Below are 25,560 nucleotides of genomic sequence, written 5' to 3' on the forward strand. Positions count from 1 at the left end.
AAAAAAAAAAAAAAAAAGTTTTTTTTAATGTATAGGAAACACTAAGAATCAAACAATAATTCAACCAACAGAAACTCTTGGGACCCTGCCATATCACAAAGACTGGGTACTGTGAGAGCTAGACATAAGTAATTCTTCATCCTTGTCTCAAAGGGCTTACTGTCAAGGTGGAAAGAACGTAGAGTGCATTCATAATATACCTAGTTAAATAAGAGTTTAAAAACAGGATAACTATGAGGAATTCCCTGGCGGTCCAGTGGTCAGGACTCCGTGCTGTCACTGCTGAGGGCCCAGGTTCAATCCCTGGTTGGGGAACTAAGATCCTGTAAGCTGTGTAGTGCGGCCAAAAAAAAAAAAAAAACTTAAAAAGAAACCCAAAGATAACTATAATAGTTAATAAAATTATGTAGGTATTGCAAAATGAGATGTGATTAAGTGGCCAATGTGGAGGGTCATGAGTTGAAAGATGGGTAACAGGGGAAGAGAGATACATGCTGGCCCTTGAAGGATGGGAAGGAGTTGGATCAGGTAAGGAAAGAATAATATCTTACATCTTGGTTTCCCCTTGGAGTCCTAGTCTAGCCTCTTGTCACTGGCGTGGGCAAACTATAAACCCCTACTGAGGGACTTGGCATCCACTGAGGTACTCAGTGAGTGTAATGTTCAATTTTTCCTCTCTTCTCACACAGGGGAATGATTGAGGCACCTTGTTCAGTTGGCAGGGGGAAAGGGGCATGGGTCACCATGGTAGTCCTCACTGAATCATTTAATATAAGGGATAAGAGAAGTCAGTGCTCAGAATCTGCTGGTAGGATTTTAGTACAGACCACTGGATACACAGTTCCCTATTTCATGGAAAATTTAATTTGATTGTTCAGTTTACCACACTAGATCATTATAATTTTGACAAACTGGTATTTGCTTAAATATTCAACTTTCCATTTTCTACCCTCTTTGAGGCAAACGTGAGTGTAAATAATCTAAAAAGTGTAAGCAAGATCCAAAATGAGTTTTCTACATGACCTTAAAATACATTTTTTTCCACTGAAGATTTATCTCTTTTAGTAGCTCTTACTTATGCTAACAGAAAGAGAAAATAGCTGATGATAAAAGTGGGGATCCCAACACAGGCACATTGGGAAGGGGAAAGGGGAGAGGGAGAGCAGCGGGATTGAAGCAGGGATAATCTACAAGGTGGGGGGAATGATGGTGATTGTCATTGTAATGCTACATATTTATAAAGCACTTTACTGTTTTCAAAGTTGTTTTTTTCCTAACGAGTGTTAGTTCATTTGATCCTAACAACAATATTGTAAGATAGGTGTATAGGAGACATAATTATAATAGTTTCCATTCTGCAAATGAAGACATAGGAAGATTTACTGGTCAGTGCTGAGGTCTGATGTGGAACTCAAGTACTGTCTGCCCTCTAGCTGTTTGTGGCTCCCCCTGATGAGGACTTAGCACAAACAATTCCCAAAGGTTCACCTTGGACCATCCATTCTGTATGCTGTATCCGGTCATTTCTCTCATTGATCCCTGGAGTGAAGATTCTGTTGTCCCCAAGACCCTAGTGTCTTACCTGTCCCTTCTATTTCTAAATTTCAAGAAGAACCCATTACTGACCCTCTTGTTCCTCCTTCCCCTGCCAGATCTGCCACTTCCTGAAAGGAGTCAAGATCACGAGGCTCCAGGATCATCAGGTTCCCTGTGCAGTCAAGGGAAACCAGTGGGTGAGCTATGATGATGTGGAGAGCGTGGAGACCAAGGTAGGTAGGCAAGAGGCTCTGGGACAGCAGAACACTCATGCAGGTGGGAATGGGGTGTGAGATCAAATGCCTTAGTAGTCTGTGTGGAAGGAAAGAAGCCTCTGGGGCTCCATTCTTGGATGGGATCCAGTGGCCTCTGGGGCTCAAACCTAGTAGTGACTCTAAGCCACACCTGTGAGCACCTATGGTACATGTGGGAGAGGTGGAAAGGACTCAAGGAAGAATTAAGAATAAGGGGAGAAGCGAGGAGTGGAGAGGAGTTAGGAGGAGAAGGGAGAGGGAACAAAGGAGACATTGGTGCCTATATAGAGTAGTTACCCACCCAGTTGATCATCTCAGGACAAACCCTTCCGTCCTTCTCATGGATTACCTCTCTAGGAGACTCCAAATTTCTGAGCCTACCAGTTCTTAGATCTTGCTAAGACCTTTGTTTGCCTTCCAGGCTTAGAGCAGGACAAAGGCATCAATGTAATTGACAACCCAATTGTAATTCAAATCTTGCTAGCGGCTTCCTAGTTCCCGCTCCTCATACCGGCGCCTCTAGTGTTTCAGAGCCTCCAAGAACACTGAACCTAGGGTGTGGTTATTCCATGAGAAGTGGTTAATAGTGGGTGGCCTTCTCTTCATTTTATAAGCCTCCCTAAGTGACCTTTCCCTTCAGGGAATCCATGACTCCATAGGCTATAGTCGACTTCTGCACTCTAAGCTCAAACCCTCATCTGAACCTGACTTGGGTCTTGGGCCTTTAACAGTCTCTTCTAACCTCTGTATGCCCTTCTGTGCCACCCTCAGGTTCAGTTCCTAAAGAATCTAAACCTGGGAGGGGCCATGATCTGGTCCATTGACATGGATGACTTTACCAGCAAATCCTGCAGCCAGGGCTCCTACCCCCTCTTTCAAGCTGTCAAGAGAAACCTTGGCTCCCTAGGAAGATAACAGAGTCCAGGACAGGCTGGGAGTGGGCGGAGAGCTGGGCAGAGTGGGACACAGGAGACTGGGGGAGATCATCTTCACATATTTGGATTGATCCATTCTTATGTCCTTTGGACCTTCTGCCTTGTTTCCTTATTGATTAGGCTGGTTCTGTCCTTTTGGTAGGCTTCCCATAGATTTTAAAAATATAACAGTAATAATTTGGTTACTATTTATTGAGAACAGTCTGAGCTAAGGGCTTTCTTTTCATGTAGAGTGGGCATAAACATTGACTCCACCACAAAATCATCAGCCTGTTTTAATTTTCTAAATCAGAATAAATCTGATTTTATGTCCCCGACTCACTGCTAAGAAAGCCAATCTCAGTCGTTAGTAAAGCTCCCTCCCTCTCCACATCCACAGTTGATCTTACTTTAGACATTCAGGAGGTCTCATGGTCATCATTGATGGCCAAGCCCACTATTGCCTTAACGGCAGGTGGTTTGGCTCTGCTCCATCCCGGGGTGCCTGGTTCCCCAGGTGAATCGTACACATATCCTCTTGTGCAGGTGAGAGCCAGTTGCTGACCAACCAGCTGTGCTGACATCCATTGCAATGGAGGAGCAGGAGACTGGGAATCACTGCAGACAGACAACTGGAGAGGACTGGCCATGTTGTCCTGGAGAAAGGCCCAGAACAGTTTGAAATCTCCTAGACTATATGACTGGGCAGCAGCTTTCCAACTCTGAACATCTATGGCTTAGTAAATTGACTCAGGCCTCAGGTTACTGACTTGGGCTTTGAAATAGTCTTTCTTTTGTACCCAGGTTTAACTCGTAGCTGAGCAGGCAAGGAGCTGCCTGCCCCTCCTCTGCAGGAATTCCTGAGTGAGATTCTCAGAGGTTAGAAGAGGCTCTCCAGATGTCTCTCCTCCAAGCCACCCCTTGACTTTCTCTCAGACTTCAGACTGGGCCTGGCTTTGTTCTCCTGCAGCTGCTCACTTGTTGTCCTGAAGCACAATAAAAGAAGCATTTGCTCCAGTCAGTGTGGCCTCATTTGTGCAATCTTTGACCTTCTGGTATAAGGTTGTCCTGTCTCACCATTTGTGGCACCCAGGGCTGGGGTACAAATGGAGGCCTGCATATCGTATGTCTAAATATTTAAATGAGCCAAGTATTAAAATATGGTTTGTATTCTTAACAAGTATGATTTCACAATGACCTAAAAGAGCAGGTTTGAATTTAGAATTCTCCGACTCCTCAGAATTCTGCACCAGCATGCGGCAGCTTGTGCTCTTGGTTCCCAGCCCACGTGCAACACCCTTCTCTTCCCATCTCCATCCCTGTCCCACAGAGCAAGGACCTCACATACACACGGTGCATCCAAGGTTCATCTACACCCCACCCCACCCCAACACACACACACACACACACACACACACACACACACACACACACACATCCTCTAGCAGGTGTGTTCACACTAGCATTGTGGTTCACACTCAGGATCATGGGACCAGGAAAAAGGGCCGTGCAGGCCCTGAAAGTGGGCACAGGCTGTTTGGGCTATTTGAGCAGGAGTCCTGGGTATCTGGATTCGGGTTTAAAAGAGCAGGGATGTGGGCTTCAGGTGGATGTGCCCCTAGCCCTGCAGTCTTCTCACCTCACGGTGAGGGGTGCAGCTGGAAGAGGACAAGAATGGAGCCATCAAAAGCAGGGGGTAGCAAACTGCGACCGATGGGTCAAATCTAACGCACTGATTTTTTTTGTAAATCAGATTTTATGGGAACACAGCTGTGCCCATTTTTGTTTACATATTGTCTATGGCTGCTTTCTCTCTACAGTGGCAGGGTCAAGAACTTGCAACAGATTCGGTATGGCCTACAAAGCCTAAAGTATTACTCTCTGGCCCTTTATGGAAAAGTTTGCAATTCTTCCTCTAAAGCATGGTGCCCGAAGCAGGGAGTAAGACTGCTTGAAGTCTAAGGCTGTTTCTGAGTTCAGACACCCTAATTTCAGGATAAATTGTGTTTCCCCTCATTCTCCCACTACTCTTCCAATCTTTTCCTTATTGAAAAATGATTTTTATCCTAAACTTTCTTTTTCTTTTTTTTGGCTGCGCGGCATAAGGGATATTATTTCTCCAACCAGGGATTGAACCAGTGTCCCCTGCAGTGGAAGCACAGAGTATTAACTACTGGACTGCCAGGGAAGTCCCTTATCCTAAACTTTAAACAAGACTTTCATTTGTATATTTAAACCTCATGGCTTATGAAGGGGGCATTTAAGCCCAATTTTCAGATGAGTTGACTGGGGCTCAGGGAATGTAAGATCATATATCTAAGTGGTGGCAGCACTGATCTCGGAGAGACAGCAGTGAACGGTGGCTTGAAGCGAGATCTTAGTTCCCTGACCAGAAATTGAACCTGGGTAACCTGGATGAAAACAAGGAATCCTAGCCCCTAGACCACCAGGGGCTAGAGGCTAGAAGCAAAATTCCCCTGGCCCTTGCTCCCACTGAAAAATGTATTTCTCAAGGAGGAAAAACTGTAAAACCAGGTACAAAGTTTATTATTAGAGACACAGTACAACAAATAGGAGAGTCCACAGAGAAACAGTTTGTTTAGTTAAGAAAGAAGCAGGGCAAAGATACACACCAGGAGAGAAAGGGTGTGGGCGTCCTCCTTAATGAGGAGTGCAGTAAAGAGGCGGTTAAGTCATTTATATCGGGCAGTTCTTCCGGGTCTTTGTTTACCTGTGGCCAACTACCTGGTTTCTTTTTCCACACCTGACCTGTCCTAGGCCCCTCCCCAACAGGTGTGCACTACTTTTTCCAAGATGGATTCCAGCCAAGAGGCCTATGGGGGGCCTTGGCAGCACCTATTCTGGGGTGGTGCCCCCTCCTGTTTGACCAACAAGGAGTCTTTCTGTGCATATGCAGTATCTCCCTTGACCCAAGGAGGGAAATACGTGACCTCTTGATCTTTTACTCAAGCAGGGTTTAACCCTCTCTGTCCCTGCCATAACTGTTATCTTAAAGTGTCCACAGGAGGCAAAGTCCAGCTATTTACCCTGTTCCTGTTGTTAGTTCCATCTCGAAGGGCAAACAGGAGGCTGGTTGTAAGTATCTGGTCTAGAGCCCACATGCCTCCTTCCTCAAGAAATGTAAACAGGAGGCTAGTTGTAAATGCCTAGCCTGGAACCCATCTATCTCCTGCCTCAGCACCAGAATTTCTGCAGATGAAGGGGCTTAGAGGTGGCTACGTGATCCGAAGGTGGGTGAGAGTGGGAGTACTAGGGGATTTACTCCTTTATGGTTGAGAAAACATTAGATGTACATATGAAAAAACAGGGGTGGCAAACGCTGCTGGAGACTAGGGGGAACTTTGTGCCCAAGGCCCCCTGAATGCTGCCCCAGAGCTCAGGTCTTCTTACTATAAGGTATACGTTGTTTGGGGTACCTCTCTGGTTTTCTAACTCTGGCTCAGTCCTTTGCTTCCTCAGGTTGTTGCGTTCTTGAGAAGCAGAAGAGTGAAATGATTAAGAGCACAGTCAGGAGTCAGACTGCGTGGATTCACATCCTGGCTTTGTCACTAACTTACTGTGTGACTTTGGCCAAGTTGCTTACCTTCTCTGTGCTCCACTCTTCTCTGTAAAATGGGGATAATAAGCGTGCCTGCTGCCGGAGATACGAGGGGTAAGTAAGGTAATATTTGCAAAGAATTTAGGCTAGTACGTGACACATCAAAAACATTATTTGTGTCTGTTGTTACTTTGATTATCATGGACAGCTGTCCAACACAGTTACCTTGGCCTCGCATGTAGCCCAAGAGTCCATCAAAGGTCTATGTCTTGGGCTCCAAGCCCTGAACTCTATGGATTCCTTTCTCACACCTGCTGTGAGGAGAGAACCCTTTGCTTTGCAAATATCCAGGAGTAGATTAAGGAGATTAGGGCCTTCTGTTTAGCTGAGATTGGAGAGGAACTCTGATCAACCTCCTACCCACCCCCCCCACCCCAGACAACTTCTCTCAGGAGACTTTTTAAGGCTAGGAGTCCTCTGCCAAAGAGGAGCCGTATGTGCCGGTTGTATAGGGTGGTATGGGTGAGGGATGGTGGAGCAAGAGAACCCAGGTCCCAGAGGCAGGCTGTCTCTGCTTGGGTCTCAGCTCTACTTATTCTCAGTGTGACCTTAGACAGTTCATTCATTTCCCTTAAATCTCAGTTTCCCCAGTCTGTAAAAGGGACGACAATAATTTGCCTCAAAGGGTTGATTTGAGGATTAAATGACTTAATCATCTCTCACATTGCACGTGCTGAATGAATGTGAGCTGTTATTACCATTTTCAAGACTGGGCCAATTCCAGATAGTTAACGCCTCAAGTGCTTGGCAGTCAATGACTAGAGGCCAACTGAGTCAAAGACCTGGGAAGGATAACAGCCATGGGATTGCCAGCAGCCCATCATACTTATGTTAAATCTGTAGGAGCCATTCCTGTATTCTCTGTGAACCCAGATTGCCCTTAAATGGGTCTGGATTAGAAGTTCCCAAAGGTCTGATCAGCATCTTTCAGCAGACCTTGAACACTCACCTAGCAGGTCTCTAAGCAGCAGGTGTTGCCTGGAGTGCAACCAGCAGTGCCACCCGTCCCAACTGGGATTTTATTTTATTTTATTTTATTTTATTTATTTATTTTGCGGTACGCGGGCCTCTCTCACTGTTGTGGCATCTCCCATTGCGGAGCACAGGCTCCGGATGCACAGGCTCAGCGGCCATGGTTCACGGGCCCAGCCGCTCCGCGGCATGTGGGATCTTCCCGGACCAGGGCACGAACCCGTGTCTCCTGCATCGGCAGGCAGACTCTCAACCACTGCGCCACCAGGGAAGCCCCCAACTGGGATTTTAGTCAGACTCAGTGTGTGTCCTGGGGCTGGTGTCAATGCCAGAGGTAAAACCACACCTTTGCTCCTCTCATTGCCTTCTGAGGCTGAGTGACCCTGAGACATGGTCTGGACATCTGTGATGTGGCCTCATAGTGGGCTTCCTGTAGGTGCATCCCCTTCTGTCTGGGCAGTTAGCCTGGGAGTGGAGTGGAGGGAGGGAGGCAGGTCCTAAAACACTGTGATTCTCAGTGCTTCAATCCATGGACATTTTTGCTGCTGTCTTTGCTCTGATTTTTATGGCTCCCTGGGGCCTTGTCCCAGGACTTGCTGCTTCTCCCGTCTGAAGCAAAGCCTAACTATAAATGTCTGCACCCCGTGAATTTCCTCCATCCTCTGAAAACCAGGCAACCTTCAGTTAAATGGAAGCAGGTTTGAAAAGTGATGCTTTCTCACTGCAAACTTGGTGAAACCTCACAAACTGGTAGCCATTACCTGACAGCTATTGTTACGATGGATTCAAGGAGTTGGAGGCTGGGCAGGGCTGCCTACCCTTGTCTGGCCAGCGATAAATCCTGGTCAAATGGCAGCCTCACTTCCCTTGTCCATACTCATCCCCTAGAGTTCAGATGGTCTCTTTGGACATGTAGGGCCTACTGGGACCTGTAATGACTTTGAACCCTAGACCAGCCTTATACATGTGCCAGATATACCATTTTCCTAAACGTACCTTCAGTCAATAACCTTTTATGTCTGTTCTTACCGAGTCTCCATTGTGTCTTGGGGTTGATTACCTAAGAAGGAAAACACAGGTAAGGTTCAGAGGATAATTGGGAGCCATGTGTCCCCTGCTACCCCTTTATTCCTGGGTCAGAGGAAGGGAGACTTGCTTGCTGAAGGGAGCCAGGTGCGGGGTGGCAAGGCCTCCAGTGTTCCCTATAAAAAGCTGGCGAGTGATCATTCAGCCCTGGAACTCACAATGAGCACTTCCCATCAAAAAGGGGAAATTGCTGATTCTTGCCGGTGAGTCTGTCCCAGGTGGCCCAGGTGAGCTTTCAGAGTATCTGCCTTTTCTCCTCTATTTATTCTACCTCCACCCTCACTCTCTATGCTCCAAGGCTTCCTTGTCCCCTTTCTCTCTTGCAGATTCCTTGGGTTCATAACATAGTGGGGAAGGAAGGAAGGAAGAGAGGGAGAGGAAGAGGAAGGAAGGGCCTGCTAATCACCCAAGGGCTTCAGATGGGAAAGAAAATGGATAACTCTGGTGAATCAGGACAAGGCCATTTCCCCATGTAGGGTGATGGAAGACTTGGGCTAGCCATTCTAGTTCTGATGTACCTGTGGGGAGGAAGGTGATCTCCGCGTCTTACTCTTCCACCATCTTCCTCAACTCCTGGGCTAGCCATTCTAGTTCTGATGCTCTGTGATGCCTCCTCACTGCCAGCCACAGAGCGGGAACTCAGTGCATACACTTGACCAAGGATTAATCAACTAACAGGAACAGTTAGCAGAAAACTGGATGGGGCAGAGCTTTTTCTGATTGTGTACTTTGGGGATAGGTGTGAGGGTTCCAGGGAGAGAGGCAGACAAGACCTTAAAGAGCTAATGCAGTTCCTCCAGTGCTAACTCATCCCTAGAGATGACGCCGCAACTGTGGGTAGGAGCCCAATGAGAATGGTCACTGAGTCAGATAGCACAGCGCATCCTGGGTACAACTGGGTAGCTTGGATGGAAATAAAATTTAGGAGCATAATTTCAGTTGAGAAGTAGAGTGAAACTGGTTCTGGAAAAGTGAGTTCTAGTCCTTAGTGTGAAGGGTATGGCTACCTGAGGGGGCCCTCTGCCTGCCCTCTCCTTCTCCACCTCTGGTGCCTCCTCTGCCCTTCTCCACCACTTTGGTTTATCTTTAGGGTCTGTTCATTCAATACATATGGACAGAGAGTTGACCATGTGCCAGGCACTGGGCTGGGTAGTAGGGATTCAGCGGTGTAAGCACAGTCCCTGCCCTCAGGGAGTTCATATTCTAGTGGGCAGACCAATAAACAATTAGTGCTTTCAGGGTGAAACATGCCGTGATAGGGATAAGAAAGCACAAATCCCAAAGGAGCCTAGAGGGAGAACAGAGAGCCCAGTCCCAATGTCACCTCTCTTGGGAAGTCTTCCCTGACTTGTTTTCTATAATATCCTGTGCATATCTCAATTTTAACACTTGTCTCATTGCATTGAGCTGAGGTTTGGTTGTGCTTACGGGTTTGACTTCCCCACCAGGCTCAGAGTTCTCTGAGGGCAGGGAGTTTGTCTAGTTTTTCTTTTTGTCTTCAGAACTCAGTACTTAATATGAGTTTGTTGAACGAATAACAACATGTATTCCTGGTTCCTGAACTGCTCCCTATCATCTGAGCTTCCAGGTAGCTCACCGAGTGCCTACATTAGCTACTTTCCCTGAAATCATCATGCAGGGGTCCATGTCGGGAAAGGATTTATAGAGCAGAGGGGGCACCAGGCCCCAGCTCCCCTTCTCCATTTACTGCCGAGTGCTGTCCCAGGTCAGCCAGGGAAAGAATGACCCTGCTACCCTCTGACCAAGATCTCTTTTCTTCTTTAGGGCTGGCCCTCTTGCTGCAGCTGGGCAATTGCCCCATGTGAGGATGGGGTGTACCAGGGTGCCCTGGGGACAAGGGATATTAGTCAGGGAAGGGGCCATCTCTTATTTCCCTGCCGTTCCAGGCACAGCAACCAAAATTGTCTGTTACTTTACCAATTGGAGCCAGTACCGTCCTGGGATTGGCCACTACATGCCCGAGAATGTGGACCCTTGTCTCTGCACACACATCATCTTTGCTTTCACTGGCATGACCAACAACCAGATGACAACCATTGAGTGGAATGATGAGACCCTCTATGCCAGCATCAATGGCCTCAAGCACTAGTGAGTTCTGGGCTTGGGCTCTGGGCTGGGTTGGAGGTTTTCACATGGGTCTTTCAGAAGTCCTTAGAGACACCAACACCAGAATGCCTAGTCTTTGAGTCCTGTTTGCAATCACTCTCATGCCTCATTGGCAGAGCTATTGGCATCATTCTCCCTAGGAGAGGCAGGTTGCTGTCATTTGTCTGGATTATTTTCTCAGCAGATCCTTTGCATTGAATGTTATGTGTCCCATGAGTTGCCATCCACAAGGGATTCATTGTGAATACAGTCCCCTGGAGGTTGCCATGTTGCAGTACAGACCCACACCAACCTATGGGCTAGCTGCCAATTTAACCTGAGATGGTTCTCGTGCCAGTTAAACACTTAGCACATGTACTGAGTGGCTACCAATGAATTGGGCGAGCCAGACATTATGCTAGGTGCTTTTCATTTATTATTTTTTTAACCGCCACGACAAACACTAGGAAGTAGGCATGTTAAAGTTTAAAAGATATTTTAAGCTTGAGGAAACTGCACTTGTAGAGAGGTTAAAAGCTTTCCGTTGCCCACAGAACTAGTAAGTGGCAGAACTCAGGAATGCCTGATCAGTTTATCAGATAGGTTAATTGACACTTTGGTCCAGTTGGGAATCCAGTGGGTAGTTTTTAAGATCAAGCTCACAGGACCTGGGTGCCTGCTGGGAGACACCATGGAATAGAGGAGTTAGGTTTAAATCCTGGCTCTGCCAACCTTAGTAGCTGGGTGATCTGGAACAGATTGCTTAAGCTCTCTGAATATCACTTAAAGGGCAAAGTGAGATTAATAGTTCCTGCCTATTGGGATTGTAAGGGTGACAGAAGCCATGCATGTATAAGTACCGGGCATTTGGTAGGCACTCAGTAAATGGTAGATACTTCTACTGCCTCTATTCCTTGTTCTTTCCTTTAAGAGTCTCAGACTTTCAGCTTTCTGGTCTAGTGTATCCTGGCAGCTCCAGCCCCTCTACCATCTGTGCTAAGGGACTACTTTTAGGTTTTTCCATCCTCCCTAGGATGCCCTGCCTTGTCTTCCCCTGAAGCTTCCTGTTGAATCAGGATCCACCAGCTCACTGGCAAGGCCAGGAACAGGAACCTGTTCAATGAGCATTTATACTATGTCCTGGAGGTACCCAGAGTAAGACAGTACTTTGCTCCTACAGAGAGCTCTGCTCCCAGTGCGAGATCAGAGACTGGTAACGGGGTAGGCCTGGCGCTGCTCAGGTGTGGGATACGAGGGTAGAGAGACTGACCAGCAGATGACATCTCCTTGCCTGTGGAATTTTATTTACATTGGGATCTTTCTATCTCCAGCAACAGGGGACTGAAAACCCTGCTATCTGTTGGGGCTGGAACTTTGGAACCCAGGGGTAAGACTTTGCATTCACAGAGGAATCGCTCCCAGATTACTCAGTCTCTTCCAAACTCCAAGGGCTCTGAATTCTCTGAAGTGGGTGGCCTCTGGCTTCAGGTATCAATTTAGATATCCTATAACCTTCTGGTCAGAGCTCTCTTTGAAGTCTGTCCTTCCTTTATCACAGCTCTTACCACCTGCCTATCTACTTATCTATACCTTCCTTTATAGGAGCTCCTCCAGGGCAGAAACTCTATTGTATTCACCACTATATCCCAGCACTACCAAATGTCAAATGAATGTCTGAATAACTGAATATGCATCTGGACAAATAGGAGGCTAAGTGACAAGACAGAGGACCCAGGAGCTTAGACCACTATTGTTTCCTCCTGTGTCCCGCCACCCCACCCCTACCTCAGCCCCAAGTGTCGCATAATAGAATCCTGCCCTTGAGAGAGTCCACGTTGAAGCCCATCACTGCCACTAAGATGATAATGACTTGCTGGCTCCAGATTCTCCAACATGGTGGCCACTGCTGAGAACCACCAGACCTTCATCCAGTCAGCCATATGGTTTCTGAGGAAGTACAACTTCCATGGGCTGGACGTTGATTGGGAGTATCCTGTCAACTGTGGCAGCCCAGCTGACACCAAGCAGCTCTTCACTGTCCTGTTGAAGGTGACCCACCTTCCCTGTGTCCAAAGAACATAGGATCTGGTCCACAATGGACTGGGGAGAAGACCTCTATATGATGAGGGGCTCTGAGAGAGGCTAAATACACCTGAGGGTGTGAATCTCAGCTCTTCTGGCTCAAAGTCTGATTTCTTTAGTGTAAGATCAGATTTTTCTTTCAGGGAAAACTTGTAGGGCCAAGTTATAGAGACTAGTATAGGGGAGCATGAAAGTTAATTTATTTACAGTAAGAAATCTGCCAAGGAGTCTGAAACATTCATGTTCTAAGCACAGCTATGGGAAGTCAAATAGTCCTCAGACAGGTCCTTCCTTGGGGGCAGCATGTAGGGCAAGGTGATCTAGTTATAGACTGAGATGTTCAATGGCCCTTCACTCTGGTAGGTAGAAGCAGATGCTTCCAGCGAGGAGGTGCTCTTGCCACCAGGGCCAGACATAAAGTTGTTGGTCCAGAGTGTCCTCTCCCCTGGGCAGCTTGATTGAGCACCAATGATTGCGTCGTTACTCTTATTTCCTCTTCTTCCATGATTGATTTTTCCAATTGTTAGATTTAATCATATATAGTCTGTAAAGCTAAGAGCCATTTTTATTTTTTGTCCATATATAAGCTTTCTTTTTTTATTTTTCTGCTCTGGACATTATTTGTTACTCTTAGAGGGTCACCAAATTTCCCTCAGTACAAGTTTTCGGGAGACAACTCATTGTTGTTCCCAGAGACTAATAACAGTTTTTTTGTTTTGTTTTGTTTTTTTATTTATTTTTATTTTGGGCCATGTTGGGTCTTCGTTTCTGTGCGAGGGCTTTATCTAGTTGTGGCAAGCCGGGGCCACTCTTCATCACGGTGCACGGGTCTCTCACTGTTGCAGCCTCTCTTGCTGCAGAGCACAGGCTCCAGATGCGCAGGCTCAGTAGTTGTGGCTCACGGGCTCAGTTGCTCCGTGGCACGTGGTATCCTCCCAGACCAGGGCTCGAACCCGTGTCCCCTGCATTGGCAGGCAGATTCTCAACCACTGCGCCACCAGGGAAGCCCCCCAACAACAGTTTTTGAAGCAAAGAACTCTAAGCTGAACACTTTTCAGCTTTCTTTGTAAGAATCATGACCCCGTCAAACGTTCATTGGTCCTTGCAGCCTGAGTCCAGGGTCCTCTGTTTCACAGGAAATGTATGAGGCTTTTGAGCACGAAGCCACCCAGAGCAACAAGCCTAGGTTGTTGACTTCTGCTGCTGTGTCAGCTGGAAAAGGTACCATTGAAACTGCCTACCAGATCCCCGAGATGTCAAAGTAAGTAAACTCCAAGCCCAGGAACCCAAATTTAGAGCTAAGTAACTCTGAGACCTGCCCCATAGATTAGCCAATGCTCAGGTACCTTGGAGAGAGAGGGTTCTGTCCCAAAGAATAAGATGACCCCAAAGCCTGAGAGAGAGACATGGGAAGCCAGCCAAAATTCTCAATGATAAAAGGCTATTTGGAAAAGGTTAGGTGAGTTTCAAACTTCTACAAGACCTGAAGGTCTGAGTGCAGCCAGATATTGATTATGGATTGTATGCCTTCCATATATCAATTTTTCAAATAAAGGTGAGAGAGAATGAAATAAAGAACAATAAAGCATATTCCTTCATGATGTAATTACAAACAACACATTCAGTAGGGACTAGGAGCTTTAGGGGGAGTGGGATGGAGACTATGATTTCCTCTGGATCATTTTTCTTCTCTTGTATCCTACCCCCAACAACCCAAGGTACATGGACCTCATCAATGTGATGACCTATGACCTCAGGGGCTCCTGGGATGGCTTCCTGCCCCCTGTTTGCAGGACCCAATGACAAGGGAGACTACAAATACTTCAGTGTGGTGAGTAAGGGTTTGGGACAGCTAATTCTGATGGATATTTTCAAAGCATGTCATGGGATCCCTGGCCAAGGACCAAAAGGGAGGCTGAGGAAGCTTGATGGCCAAGATAAAGATGGTGACCTTTTTTAACCCAGTTCATGTTGCCTGCTTCCTTTTTCCTATGATTAATTGTACCCATTCATCTTTCACACCAAAGGAAGCAGAATAGTGGCTTGCAATAATCCCAAACATTGAAAAAATAACTTAACTATCATTGTCATTGATGCTAGGAGCACATTTCATGATCTATCTTGCTCCTAATCTTCCTCACCTCCCTTCCACTTTCTCCCCATCCCATAAGATGTATCTTCTTAACTTGTATGGCATAGGCAGCTGTAATAATAAATCTTCTTAATGATTAGTAGGTGTGTAAGTTGGCTAGATGTGATTTCAGTGTAGAATGCAACCAGAGATATAAAAATTGGCATGGGAAAGTCTCCCAGGAGCATACCCCATGCTCAAACAATTCTGAGCTGCTATATTTCACAAGTTGGGAAAACAAGAGGATGCATAGCTGAACTCCAGTCCCATCCCAAATGCCAAGTCCAGCATGAGGGGAAGGAGGACAGTGGAACATTTCATTCCCAGTTGACACTGGGCCCTGCTACCTAAGTATTATACCTCTTGACTGACGCTGCCTCTAACACCCAGTTCCAGAAGGAAGGGTACCACTTTCCTTTCTGTGAGGTTGGGCTGTGGAAGGGTCTGGACTGCAGGCTATGTCTGAAGTGGCCAGGAAATTGGGTAGAAAATGTTGGCTATTCCACAGGCCTCTGGGCATATCCTCAGCTGCTTTTTAAGTACAGTAATATGTTCCTTACCTTGCCTCTAGGATTATGCAATGAACTACTGGAAGAACCAAGGTGCGCCTGCTGAGGAGCTGATAGTGGGCTTTGGGGCTTATGCCAGTACCTTCACTCTCACTAACCCTGCCAGCCATGGCCTGGATGCTCCAACCTCTGGCCCTGGGACTGCCAGGTCCTACACTCAGGAGTCTGGGAGTCTTGCCTACTTTGAGGTAATGTCCCAGAGGGCCGGAGGAGCAGAGGGATTCACTTTCTGTTCTACAGGATCATAGATACTTCTAAAGAGAAAGAATTTATACTCTGATTTCTAATACAGGGTACCCCATTGTTGCCAGCTCTGAGTGTATGTGGTAAGGAGGAAAGGGTAGAATGAACTATTGATAAAACATCTCAAATTTTAACCTTTTAGAGTAAATGTGCATCTTTCATGCTAGTAGTGGTTAACATTTACCGAGTCCAAATGTATAGCCAGGCTCTGTTCTCAGTGATTTTTATATATCATCCTATTTAACCCTCACAACAGTGAGGTGCTGATTTTATCCTCTTACACAAGAAGACACAGAGGCACAGAGGGATTAAGAAACTTGCTCAGGGTCACAGAACTTGTAAGTGGCAGAGCTAAGATTCAAACTAAAATTGTCCAGCACCAGAATCTCAGACCCTAAACATTATGTGTTATCACCCCCTTGTTGGCTCTTGGCTCTTTTTGGCAAAGATTCTTTCAAATAAGAGAAACAGGAAAACACGTTTCAAAGGGAAACTGGGCCACAAGGCACAAAGAAGCTGCCCTGTCCCTTGTCTCACAGATGGGTATTGGCAGACCCAGGACTGGGATTTAGGTCTTGTCTTTCCAGCCAGTGCCCTTTCCACTGTGCCACCCACAAGAGGGAAAGCAGGGGAGCTGGGGTGAAACTGGAACCATGAGCTCTTATTTCCAGCAAAGAGAGATGGGGAGAGGAGTATATTCCAGAAAATAAAGGGAGGGAGGAGGGAGATGTGAGCCAAACATAGGCAGGTGCATCTGAGCCGTGATTTGTCCTCCTGCCCAGGTCTGCTCCTTCTTGAAAGGAGCCACCGAGGTGTGGAACACTCCCCAGGAGGTGCCCTATGCCTACAAGGGGAATCAGTGGATTGGATATGCCAATCCCAAGAGCTTCACCCTCAAGGTAAAGCCCTCCACACCCTTCCTTCTGCACAGTTGGGAGAGGTAGGGAACCTGCCCTCCAAGTGCATTTGAATTATAAGAGAACACCTAAGAGAGGTAAGGCAAGACCCAGGGTGGCCCTGAGGTCTCAAGGGAGCTGGTGGCCCAGCTGTAGAGCTCGGTGGTTGGAACAGCCCCTCTGCTTCTGGGAAGTTGCAGCTAGTTCCTCCCTTCCCTCAGCTCCTGTGCTTTCCCGTCCTCGGCCCCCACGCCCACTCCTGGAGACTCCCTTTTGGCCCCTTTCCCTGCTCTGCTCTGCTCCTGATCCAGCGCTCTGATTCGTGCTTCCTGAATTAGGCACTCTTCCACCCCGAGGGCCATGGTGTAGATCAGTTTCTTCCTCTCCTTTGCTCCTCTCCTGCATACAGTAACTTCATACAGGAGGAACCCACATCGGGAGGCAAGAGATCCTTGGAGCCATTAGGCTTCTGCCCACTGGCCTTTACATGCTCATATCTGGGTGGTTACTATTTACCAGCCCCAAAGCCCTTCACCCTATACCTCCCCATCAGGAGCCCTGTCTCTCTGCCCAGACACTTGCCAGGTGAAGGGCCCTGTATCTCTTTTGACATCACAACCCACCCAAGCTCCAACTCAGACAAGCCTTCTCAGAAGGTGTTTGGTGATAACAGAGAGCAGGGGAGAGACTCATTCTCTCTGACTTGGTAGTCCTAAGATCTCTCCTTGTCTACAAATATGTCCATGAGTCCCTCAGAGTCTCTGTGGGAAAGCCACTCTCCCATTCCCTCCTCTCCATGGCTGGATCATGGCCTTCCCCGTCATCCTGCTGGAGTCACTCCTTGCGCTTGTGCAAGGACATCCCACAGTGCCCCCGATTCTCTCCCACAGGGTGAGTGGCTGCTGAATAACAAGTTGGGGGTCCATGGTCTGGAACATTGGCTTGGATGACTTCACGGGCACTTTCTGTGGACAAGGCAAATACCCTTTCATGCATGCCCTCAAGTCTGCACTCAGTGTCTCCACTCCCAGTAAGTAGTGAAGCACCACCTACCAGCCACGAGGTAACAAACTAGACATTAAGGAGGAAGAAAAGACTATCCAGAGCTCCTCCCAGTCTGGCCTCAAAGAAAGCCTCCTTCAGATCTTCCACCTATCCTAGCATGTCCACAGGAAACTGGCATTTGGGACCCAGAAAGAGAGACTCAGGTGGCTGCTAAGGGACAGCCCCTGAGTGAGAGAGAAAGGCCCATCCCTGTTCCCAAGGGCTTTCCTTGTAGAGCTGTTCAAGGAGCTCCTGGAGAACATTCCAGAGCCTGGGTAGAGAGAGGACCACAAAAGCCTTGTTCCTTTTCCTGTCTGTCCAGCTCCAGCCTTTAGGAACTTTGTGGAGCAGAGAAGACAAGGCAAGGGAGAGATGGCAAAGTTAGGTGGTGAGGAGAGGGAAGAGAGAAGGAGAACCCTGAAGGGGTCCAGCTGGCCCATTCCCTGAAGTGAGGAGCAGAATTACGATTAGTCTCAGCACACAGCTTTGCTCCAGACCCAAAGGCCTGGGCAAGTGCAGAAAGCAGAAGGGGCCAGGAAGACATGCGGACAGCCAGTGCTGACTGCTGGACCGTGTCAATTCTGCTGGTTCTTTCAGATTTTAAGTTATCCTCACAGATGCTCTTGGAGACAGGTGTAGTCTACTTAAACATAAAAACTAGGGAGGGAGAAACAGGGAGGTATTAGTCAAAGGGTGCAAGATTCAGTTTTACAATATGGATAAATCCTAGAGATCTACCATACAACATAGTGCCTGTAGTTAAGAATACTATATTGTATACTTAAAAATTTGCTGGAAGGGTAGATCTTGTGTTCTTACCACAAAAAATAATAATAAATAACGAGGACAGGAGGAGACTTCTGGAGGTGATGGGTATGTTTACGACATTGATTGTGATAATCGCAATGTGTACTTATCTCCAAACCCATCAAGTTGTATGTAAACACTTTGTATGTCAATCATACCTAATAAAGTGGTTTAAAAAAGAAAGACAACAGTGTAGTAGGCATAACACAGGCTCTGAACTCAAGTTAGAACTAGTTTTGAATCTCAGTTCTCACCTTAGCTGACATGAATAAAATAATCTTTAAAATTCTTCCGCTTTGTAGGATTTTGGGGGGTTATGGAACATAGTATTTGGACAAGCATTTAGGTGATAAATAAACATTACTTTCCTCTTAAAAATAAAATAAAAACAAAGCAAATTATTCTGTAGCACTTACTATTTTATACAGCATACACATGGGAAAATGCTTTATGTAATAATTCTAAGAGATAGTACTAGTATGTCATCATTTAAGGGAGGAAATTGAGGCTCAGAGAAGTTAGTCACTTGTTTGTGGTCACATAGCTCATAGCAGAGCTGGGCTGTGAACTTGGGTATCACTGATTCAGGCCCAGAGCATTTAACCACTGGTTCAGATAAGATGAGGAACCCCCAGTGACACTACAGATACAACACTCATGCTGGGAAAGTAGTCCACCCCAGAACCTATGGGGCCCTTTTCTTACTCTCTCAGGTTGCAAAGTGCCCACCTCTACCATGGGCTCCCCCACCAACACTGTGGTTCCCGGGAGTGGCAGCACTGGCGAGAGCGGATTCTGTGCTGGAGAGTCCAACGGTCTCTATCCCAGCCCCACCAGCAAGTGCACCTTCTACAACTGTGTGGATGGATGTACCTACAAGGAGGCTTGTCAGACAGGCCTGGTCTTTGACACCAGCTGCTCTTGCTGTAACTGGATTTAAGCCATCTGCTTGTGGGATCCATTGGGGACTGTAGGACAGAAGGATGATTAAATGGAAGTTTTGCCTCAGACTACCAAGTTGTCTACTTTGATTTGTAAATCTACGTGATACTCCCCTGTGTGTAAAACAGAAGCCTTACCTTCTTGCTTCCCAGAGGTCTCCAGAGGTTGGGGCTGGGAGACAAGGATGGGTAGTGTCTGGGACCTCTCTGAGCATTTCCGTGAGAAGTTCTGGTGTTCTGGGCTCCTCTTGAGGCAGAAGGGGAGAAGAAATGAGAGGCTCTAGGGTCAAGAGAGATCAAGGGAGATTTGATCTCTCATTCTGTTCTTTCCCACAAATATGCCTCCAAAGTGTCTTGCAGAAGAACCTAGAAAAGTGGTTGGACTCAGAACACAATTTACTGCATCACCTCCTTCAGGAACTCTTCCTTTACCAGGTTAACTCATCTCCCAACTCCAGGGCTAAACAACCCAAGCAAACCATACTTGTTTGAAGACAGAGCATGAGGGCCACCTGTAGGATGGTCCACACACTCCACTTCCACACCTGTGAGGCTAGAAACAAAGGCCATTGGCATAATTGCAAAATTAGCTAACTTAAAACAATATTAATTCATTTTCATCTTTATTGCCACACTACACCTGAATGTACCCTCAGAGAAGGTATCAAGAAAGTGGAAAGAAAAGGCAGCTTACAGCAGGGTGGGAGGTTTCGCTCCTGCCATCTTCAGGACGGCATGGCCCCTGCTCTGAAGAAGCTGAGGAAGCGTGCAGCTCACCAAGCAAGGAAGCTTCCACACTAACCAGCTCGTTTAGGAGCTCAGGGAGGACTGGTTCTGGAGATTATGCTATTCTGACAAAACCAATACAAACAACAAGCAGAAGTTAATTTCTTTCCCTCCTATCTCATCAGCTGGAATATGAGCAGGGTTTCTACCCATCTCAGTTTGCCTGAGGTAGTCCTGGTTGTTAACTATTGTCCCAGCTTCCCATTCATTTAGCAATTTTACTGGTTTAAGAATTTTATTAAAAGATTTTTTAGGGTTTCCCTGGTGGCGCAGTGGTTGAGAGTCTGCCTGCCGATGCAGGGGACGCGGGTTCGTGCCCCGGTCCAGGAGGATCCCACGTGCCGCGGAGCGGCTGGGCCCGTGAGCCATGGCCGGTAAGCCTGCGTGTATTTTTTACTAGTTGTATCAAAGTTATCTGGAGTAGATTTGACACACCTCTACTTTATACTACTTCCAATTTCTGCCATGGTCTGTACACAGCATTCTTACTTTAACACATGGTTAAATGTAAACGTTCACTGGTAATAACCAGTCTCTCTTTTCCTGATTCTTTTCTGACAAATCTTAAATTATAGCCTCTTGCAACTGCCTGCAGATGCTCACTGAGAAACGGACGTGTGCTTGGATGGAAGTGGCTAAGGACAGCTATCTCCTCTTGGTCTGATGGGCAAGGTATTGACAAGGCTGATGGGGGAGGTATTGACACTGCTGCTCCTTGGTGGGCCACCCACTGTGCTGTGGCCTGAACCACGGCCTGCAAGAATCACAAAGTCATCAGGCCAACAAGGGTGGGATCAGTGGGAAATGTGGGAAAATATAGATTAGAATTATGTGTAATATGAACAGGGAAAGAGAAACCAAGCAATCGGACCATTGAACTTATAAAGAGTAGTCTGAAGGCTCTTGCTACAGGGTTTGTCATTTATTGTGTGGAATAAATCTACAACCACTTATTTTATTGTCTGACAACACTTTCTATTTTTCAAGTAAATGCTTTTGTCAGCAATAAGCTATATACAATTAAAGTGACTATATAATGAAAAATTAAGTACTGAATTTCCATTTTCCAAGAAAGTTGAGCTGAATGTATAACTTGCATTAGATGTTAGTTGACATTCACTATCTACCATGGGACTATTGGGTATTGCATGAAAACCAGAGGTCACAAATCTGCTGAGCAAGCATGAGCACCTATGTCTAAATTACTATTTTAAGAGAATTTTACTTAAAGATGCTGATTTAACAAAGGTAGTTGCCAAAGGTGTTTTATATCACTTGGTGAAACATAAATTTCATTTAGGCAGATATTAGAATAGATGTGCCAAGTTCATTTCTCTCTTTTTCTAATCTGTGTGTGTGTGTGTGTGTGTGTACACGCGCACATATTTATAAAAGTGAAGCTCTGTTTGCTTCACAAGCTTTTAAGTAATGCCAAATTTATATCGCTGTCATCAGGTGCTTTAAATAGAAAGTCACATAAGTTAATTCTAGTAATAGTTGAATTTTTTTCACTCAGTTCATGAAATCAAAGTAAAGTTTTTGGCAGTTCATTTCGTCAAAGGTGAAACATCTGACATTATTGTAAATGTTGCCGTAAATTCAGTTAAAAATTTCAACACTGAAAATTATTTTTGCAGTGATAATATTTGTGGTGATGAATTTAAATATCAATGGAACACAACATTATGTAAAAAAATATTCTTTCTAAATTAAAAAACCTACAGAGCAGAAATATCCTGGGAATTAGCTATAGGCCACAAGTCACTCATTAATGTGTTAAAAAAAAGTGACATTCTATCATTCAAAATAAAAGTTGTAAAATTTTCAAATATTTTTATATACATAGAGTAACTGATCTATAATTTTTGGACAATGCTGATACTGAGTACAAGAAAATATACATCAATGTGTCAGTACAAGTTTCCTCTCTTTGCTGCCTATTGTCTGTTGGATTTTAGAAATGTTTGGACCATTGAAGAATTATGTCTTAGTTCAAAGTGTTCCACAGTGGTACTGAACTTTTAAAAAAATTTTAGATATCTTCTACATTTTGATTGCATTTTATTCCAAAACGATTATAAATATTTTATCAAAGTATTCAATGAAGAAACTCTAAAGCACTTTAACTTTTGAAGTTTTAATAAGTTAATATTATTTAAAAAATGAATGTTGCAAATAGGAAGACTCTGAAAGAGGCATCTAACAAATTAAATGAGAAGTGAACAAATTAAATGATAAGTGCTCAAATGTATATGACATACAGTTTTGAAATTTTAAAACTGCATTTTCAAATATCTCAATTTGTAGGAAGAATATTTTGACTGAGCCACTATTTTTAGCTACAATTTTTAATTGGATATATTTATTGCTACATTAGATTAGAAAGAAACCGAAGAGGCATACAATCTTGCAGCATCTAAATTTGGGGAAACATTCAAAGGAATAATGAAGATATTTGTTGAAGAAAGCTTCTCTGGATGGAAGCAAAAAGATAACATCTCTGAAAATATTTGAGTTAAAATATTTAAACACTTTAATAGAAAAAAGTAGAATTGAGAATATCCCCCATTTAGCAGAATTTCCTCTGAGCATCTGTAGAGAGAGTTTTTCTCAATTAAAAATTGTCTGGCCTACAAAGAACAATCAACAGAAGTTTTATGGACTGAATTGTGTCCCTCTAAAATGCATACATTGAAGTGCTAACCCTGAGAACGTCAGAATGTGACTGTATTTGGAGACAGGGCCTTTATTAAGGTAACTGAGGTAAAATGAGGTCATTAGGGTAGCCCCTAATTCAGTATGATTGGTGTCCTTATAAGAAGAGAAGATTAGGATACAGACACACGCGCACACACACACACACACACATGCACGCACACACATAGACAAACAGAGGGAAGACTGTGTAAAGACACATGGAAATGATGGACATCTACAAGCCACAGAGAGAGGCCTCAGAAGAAGCCAACCCAGCAGACACCTTGATCTCAGATTTCCAGCCTCTAGAACTGTGAGGAAATAAATTTCTGTTCTTTTATGGCAGCCCTAGCAAAGTAACACAAAAGGTATCAGCATCTTTGAAATGATTAACCATGAAAAGCAATTTTGAAGAAGATTTCAGGCAACATTATAAAAAAAATTTTAAATAGTAAAACCACATTGAAAAACCTTTATTCTTCAGAAAAATGCCAGTGACATCTTACTAGAAATATGGCTAAGAAATTGATTGAAGTTTGTGAATATTGTAGCAATAATAATCATTCAGAATTTAAAATTTTGATTTACTGGGCATATATATATTTACTTTTTAGAAAAATAATTTTTTGAAAAAAATTTTAACAGAATTATTTGGTAAGTCCATTTGTATAACATAACATCAATCAAAAATAAACATTTCAAAAATTACATATTTCTAATGCCCCTTTCACTCAAATGTGTCTGGGTTTGGATGATAAATTATGTGAAAGGACTCAGAATTGTTGATCAGATATTCCATTATATACTGAATGTACTCATACATCCGCAGAAAAGAATACCCCAGATTTGCACAAAGTGCTGACCCAGCCATTTTGTAAACTAACTACAAAGAGAAAACTTGAACTTAATTTCTTGTGTATTTGACATATTTCAGAGCCATTACAACATCTCTGGCCCAGGGTTTCCCCATCTCCCTGCGATCCCTGTGGCTTGCACTTTTAGCCATTTGCACATGTGTCTGGATTGCTGTCTTTATCCTGGGAGTCCACACACCCTCATGGCTCCTTATCTCATTGTCCTGGCTCTGCCAAGAAGGAAGTCACCCTCCATGTTCCCCCAGTCCTCGCTCCAAGTTCCTTCCTGCAGCTTTATTTATTTAACCAACATTTATATAGCACGCTATGAACAGCCCTGTCCTCAGCACTCTAATGAACATCCACTCACTGGATTTTCATTAGGACCCGCCTGTGGTAGTCATGGTGATTATTCCCACTTTACAGGACACCTGCACAGAGAGGCTGAGAGACTTGCCTAAGGTCAAAGGGCTGGAAAATGCATTTCAAAGCTGGTAGTGTGGCTTCCATCTTAACCCACACTCCGTGCTGCCCTTTGGCCCATCCACACCCGGAGGCCACTCCTCATTTACAGCCCGGGCTCCAGTCTCTGGATCATACTCAGAACTGAGGGGAAAGTGAAGTGGAGCGGGTCAGGGGCAGTACCCAGTGTTTTAGGACCCGCTCCTCTGACTTCAGCACACCCCATCAAGGAATCTGAGTCATGCTGCCCCTGACTGTCTGATCGCCCTCCCGGCGGGGCAGGGGCCTCGAAGGAGGAGCGGGGTGGTTGGAGTATGCTGGCAGGTGGTGACCCAACTAGCGGGGCTGTCCTTGAGCCATCTCGCTAGGAACCACCAGCATCCTCATCACTTGCACGGAATGATCCGCCCCGCGTGCGGGGCCGAGACAGCGGCTGTCCCTCTTTTCCCCCCCGCGGGGGCACTGGATCCCAGCCAGAGCGACCCCAAGCCGCTTCCCCCGGCAAGCGCACTTGCTGGCCCCTCGGCACTCTGTCCCCTCTTCTACCCGCGTCCCCTCCCCCTATCTTCCACGCCCCCTCCCCCCTCCTTCGCGAGGGTTGTCGAGCTCAGAGCAGAAGTTAAGGGCAGAGGAGCCAGAATCTCTTAGGGTGATGAAGAGAGCCGGTTTGCTGTTACGGCTGGACTGGACGGGAAGCCACAGGGAGGAGTGAGCCCAATGAGGAAATCCCCATCCCTGTTCCTGGAAGGAGACAATTGAAGGTCAAGTGACAGCGCGCTGGAGGTGTCAGTGATCCACACCTCCTGCACTTCACAATTCTCGCAGCTACCTGTGCCCTTCATCCACACGCACAGGCTGTGTGATCCATTGCTAAAGATTGACTTTTTTTTTTTTTTTTTTCAGAACCTCTGTAGGGGCATCCTGAGTTGGCTTGAGCTGTCAAGGCCAGAATCCAAGGCTGGATTCTTGACTGGAAGGAGCATTCCATGTTGGGTTCTGCCCCGGGAAAATCATCAGGGAAGTGAGGACCCTCTCAAGCTCAGGCCGCCTGGACTTCTAAGGCCGCTTGGCTCTGGCTGTGGGAGTTCCCTTCCCACCAGCCGACCTGGGCCACCACAGTCTAGCCAGGAGCGGTGGCCACCATTCCCAGCAACAAGGAGCAGGTGGGCCACGCCCTGGGTCTTTAAAACCTCCTGGCTGGAAGCTCTGAGAGCCCAGATGGGAGGCAGGCAAGTCTGTGGGACCAGGTGCCCAGACCTTGCTCGTTATTCCTACACATTGACACTCACCTGCTCCACTCTTGTCCTGCTGTCTCTAGTTCCTCACTCCATCACCATTTTTTTTTCTCAAACATCACTATCAGAGCTATCATTTGGATCTGACAGGTTGCTGTTCCATCAGCTGCAGCATTTTGCAAAACATGTTCTAAATAACACCAGCATTTTGCAAGCTGGTAATAAATGAAACACATTTGGGAAATGTATCCTATATGCATACTATGTGTGGGCCACAAATTTCATTCTACATTTCAGGTAGCCAGTAAAAAATAGGAAAAGAAATT

The 25,560-nt window shown here is 45.8% G+C and overlaps 2 protein-coding genes across 2 annotated transcripts in view; both read left to right on the forward strand.

The window, feature by feature from the left end:
* The window catches only part of CHI3L2 (chitinase 3 like 2), a 13,693-nt gene extending 10,988 nt beyond the window's left edge, over window positions 1–2,705 (forward strand). Inside the window, 2 exon segments of the mRNA XM_024739936.1 lie at window positions 1,653–1,769; window positions 2,562–2,705. Of these exon segments, the coding sequence (XP_024595704.1) occupies window positions 1,653–1,769; window positions 2,562–2,705 (261 nt within the window).
* Window positions 2,706–4,190: 1,485 nt separating this feature from the next.
* Window positions 4,191–19,199, forward strand: LOC112396255 (acidic mammalian chitinase-like). The gene is given in 15 exon segments (XM_024739937.1): window positions 4,191–4,349; window positions 8,436–8,584; window positions 10,021–10,190; window positions 10,289–10,490; window positions 11,819–11,847; window positions 11,850–11,874; window positions 12,371–12,536; window positions 13,706–13,830; window positions 14,288–14,344; window positions 14,346–14,400; window positions 15,272–15,457; window positions 16,295–16,411; window positions 17,299–17,324; window positions 17,326–17,438; window positions 18,973–19,199. Coding segments are annotated over 15 exon segments (1,806 nt in total).
* The last annotated feature ends 6,361 nt before the right edge of the window (window positions 19,200–25,560 follow it).

The sequence above is a fragment of the Neophocaena asiaeorientalis genome, unplaced genomic scaffold (genome assembly GCF_003031525.2).
Source record: "Neophocaena asiaeorientalis asiaeorientalis breed wild unplaced genomic scaffold, Neophocaena_asiaeorientalis_V1.1 scaffold733, whole genome shotgun sequence".
Taxonomy (NCBI): Eukaryota; Metazoa; Chordata; class Mammalia; order Artiodactyla; family Phocoenidae; genus Neophocaena; species Neophocaena asiaeorientalis.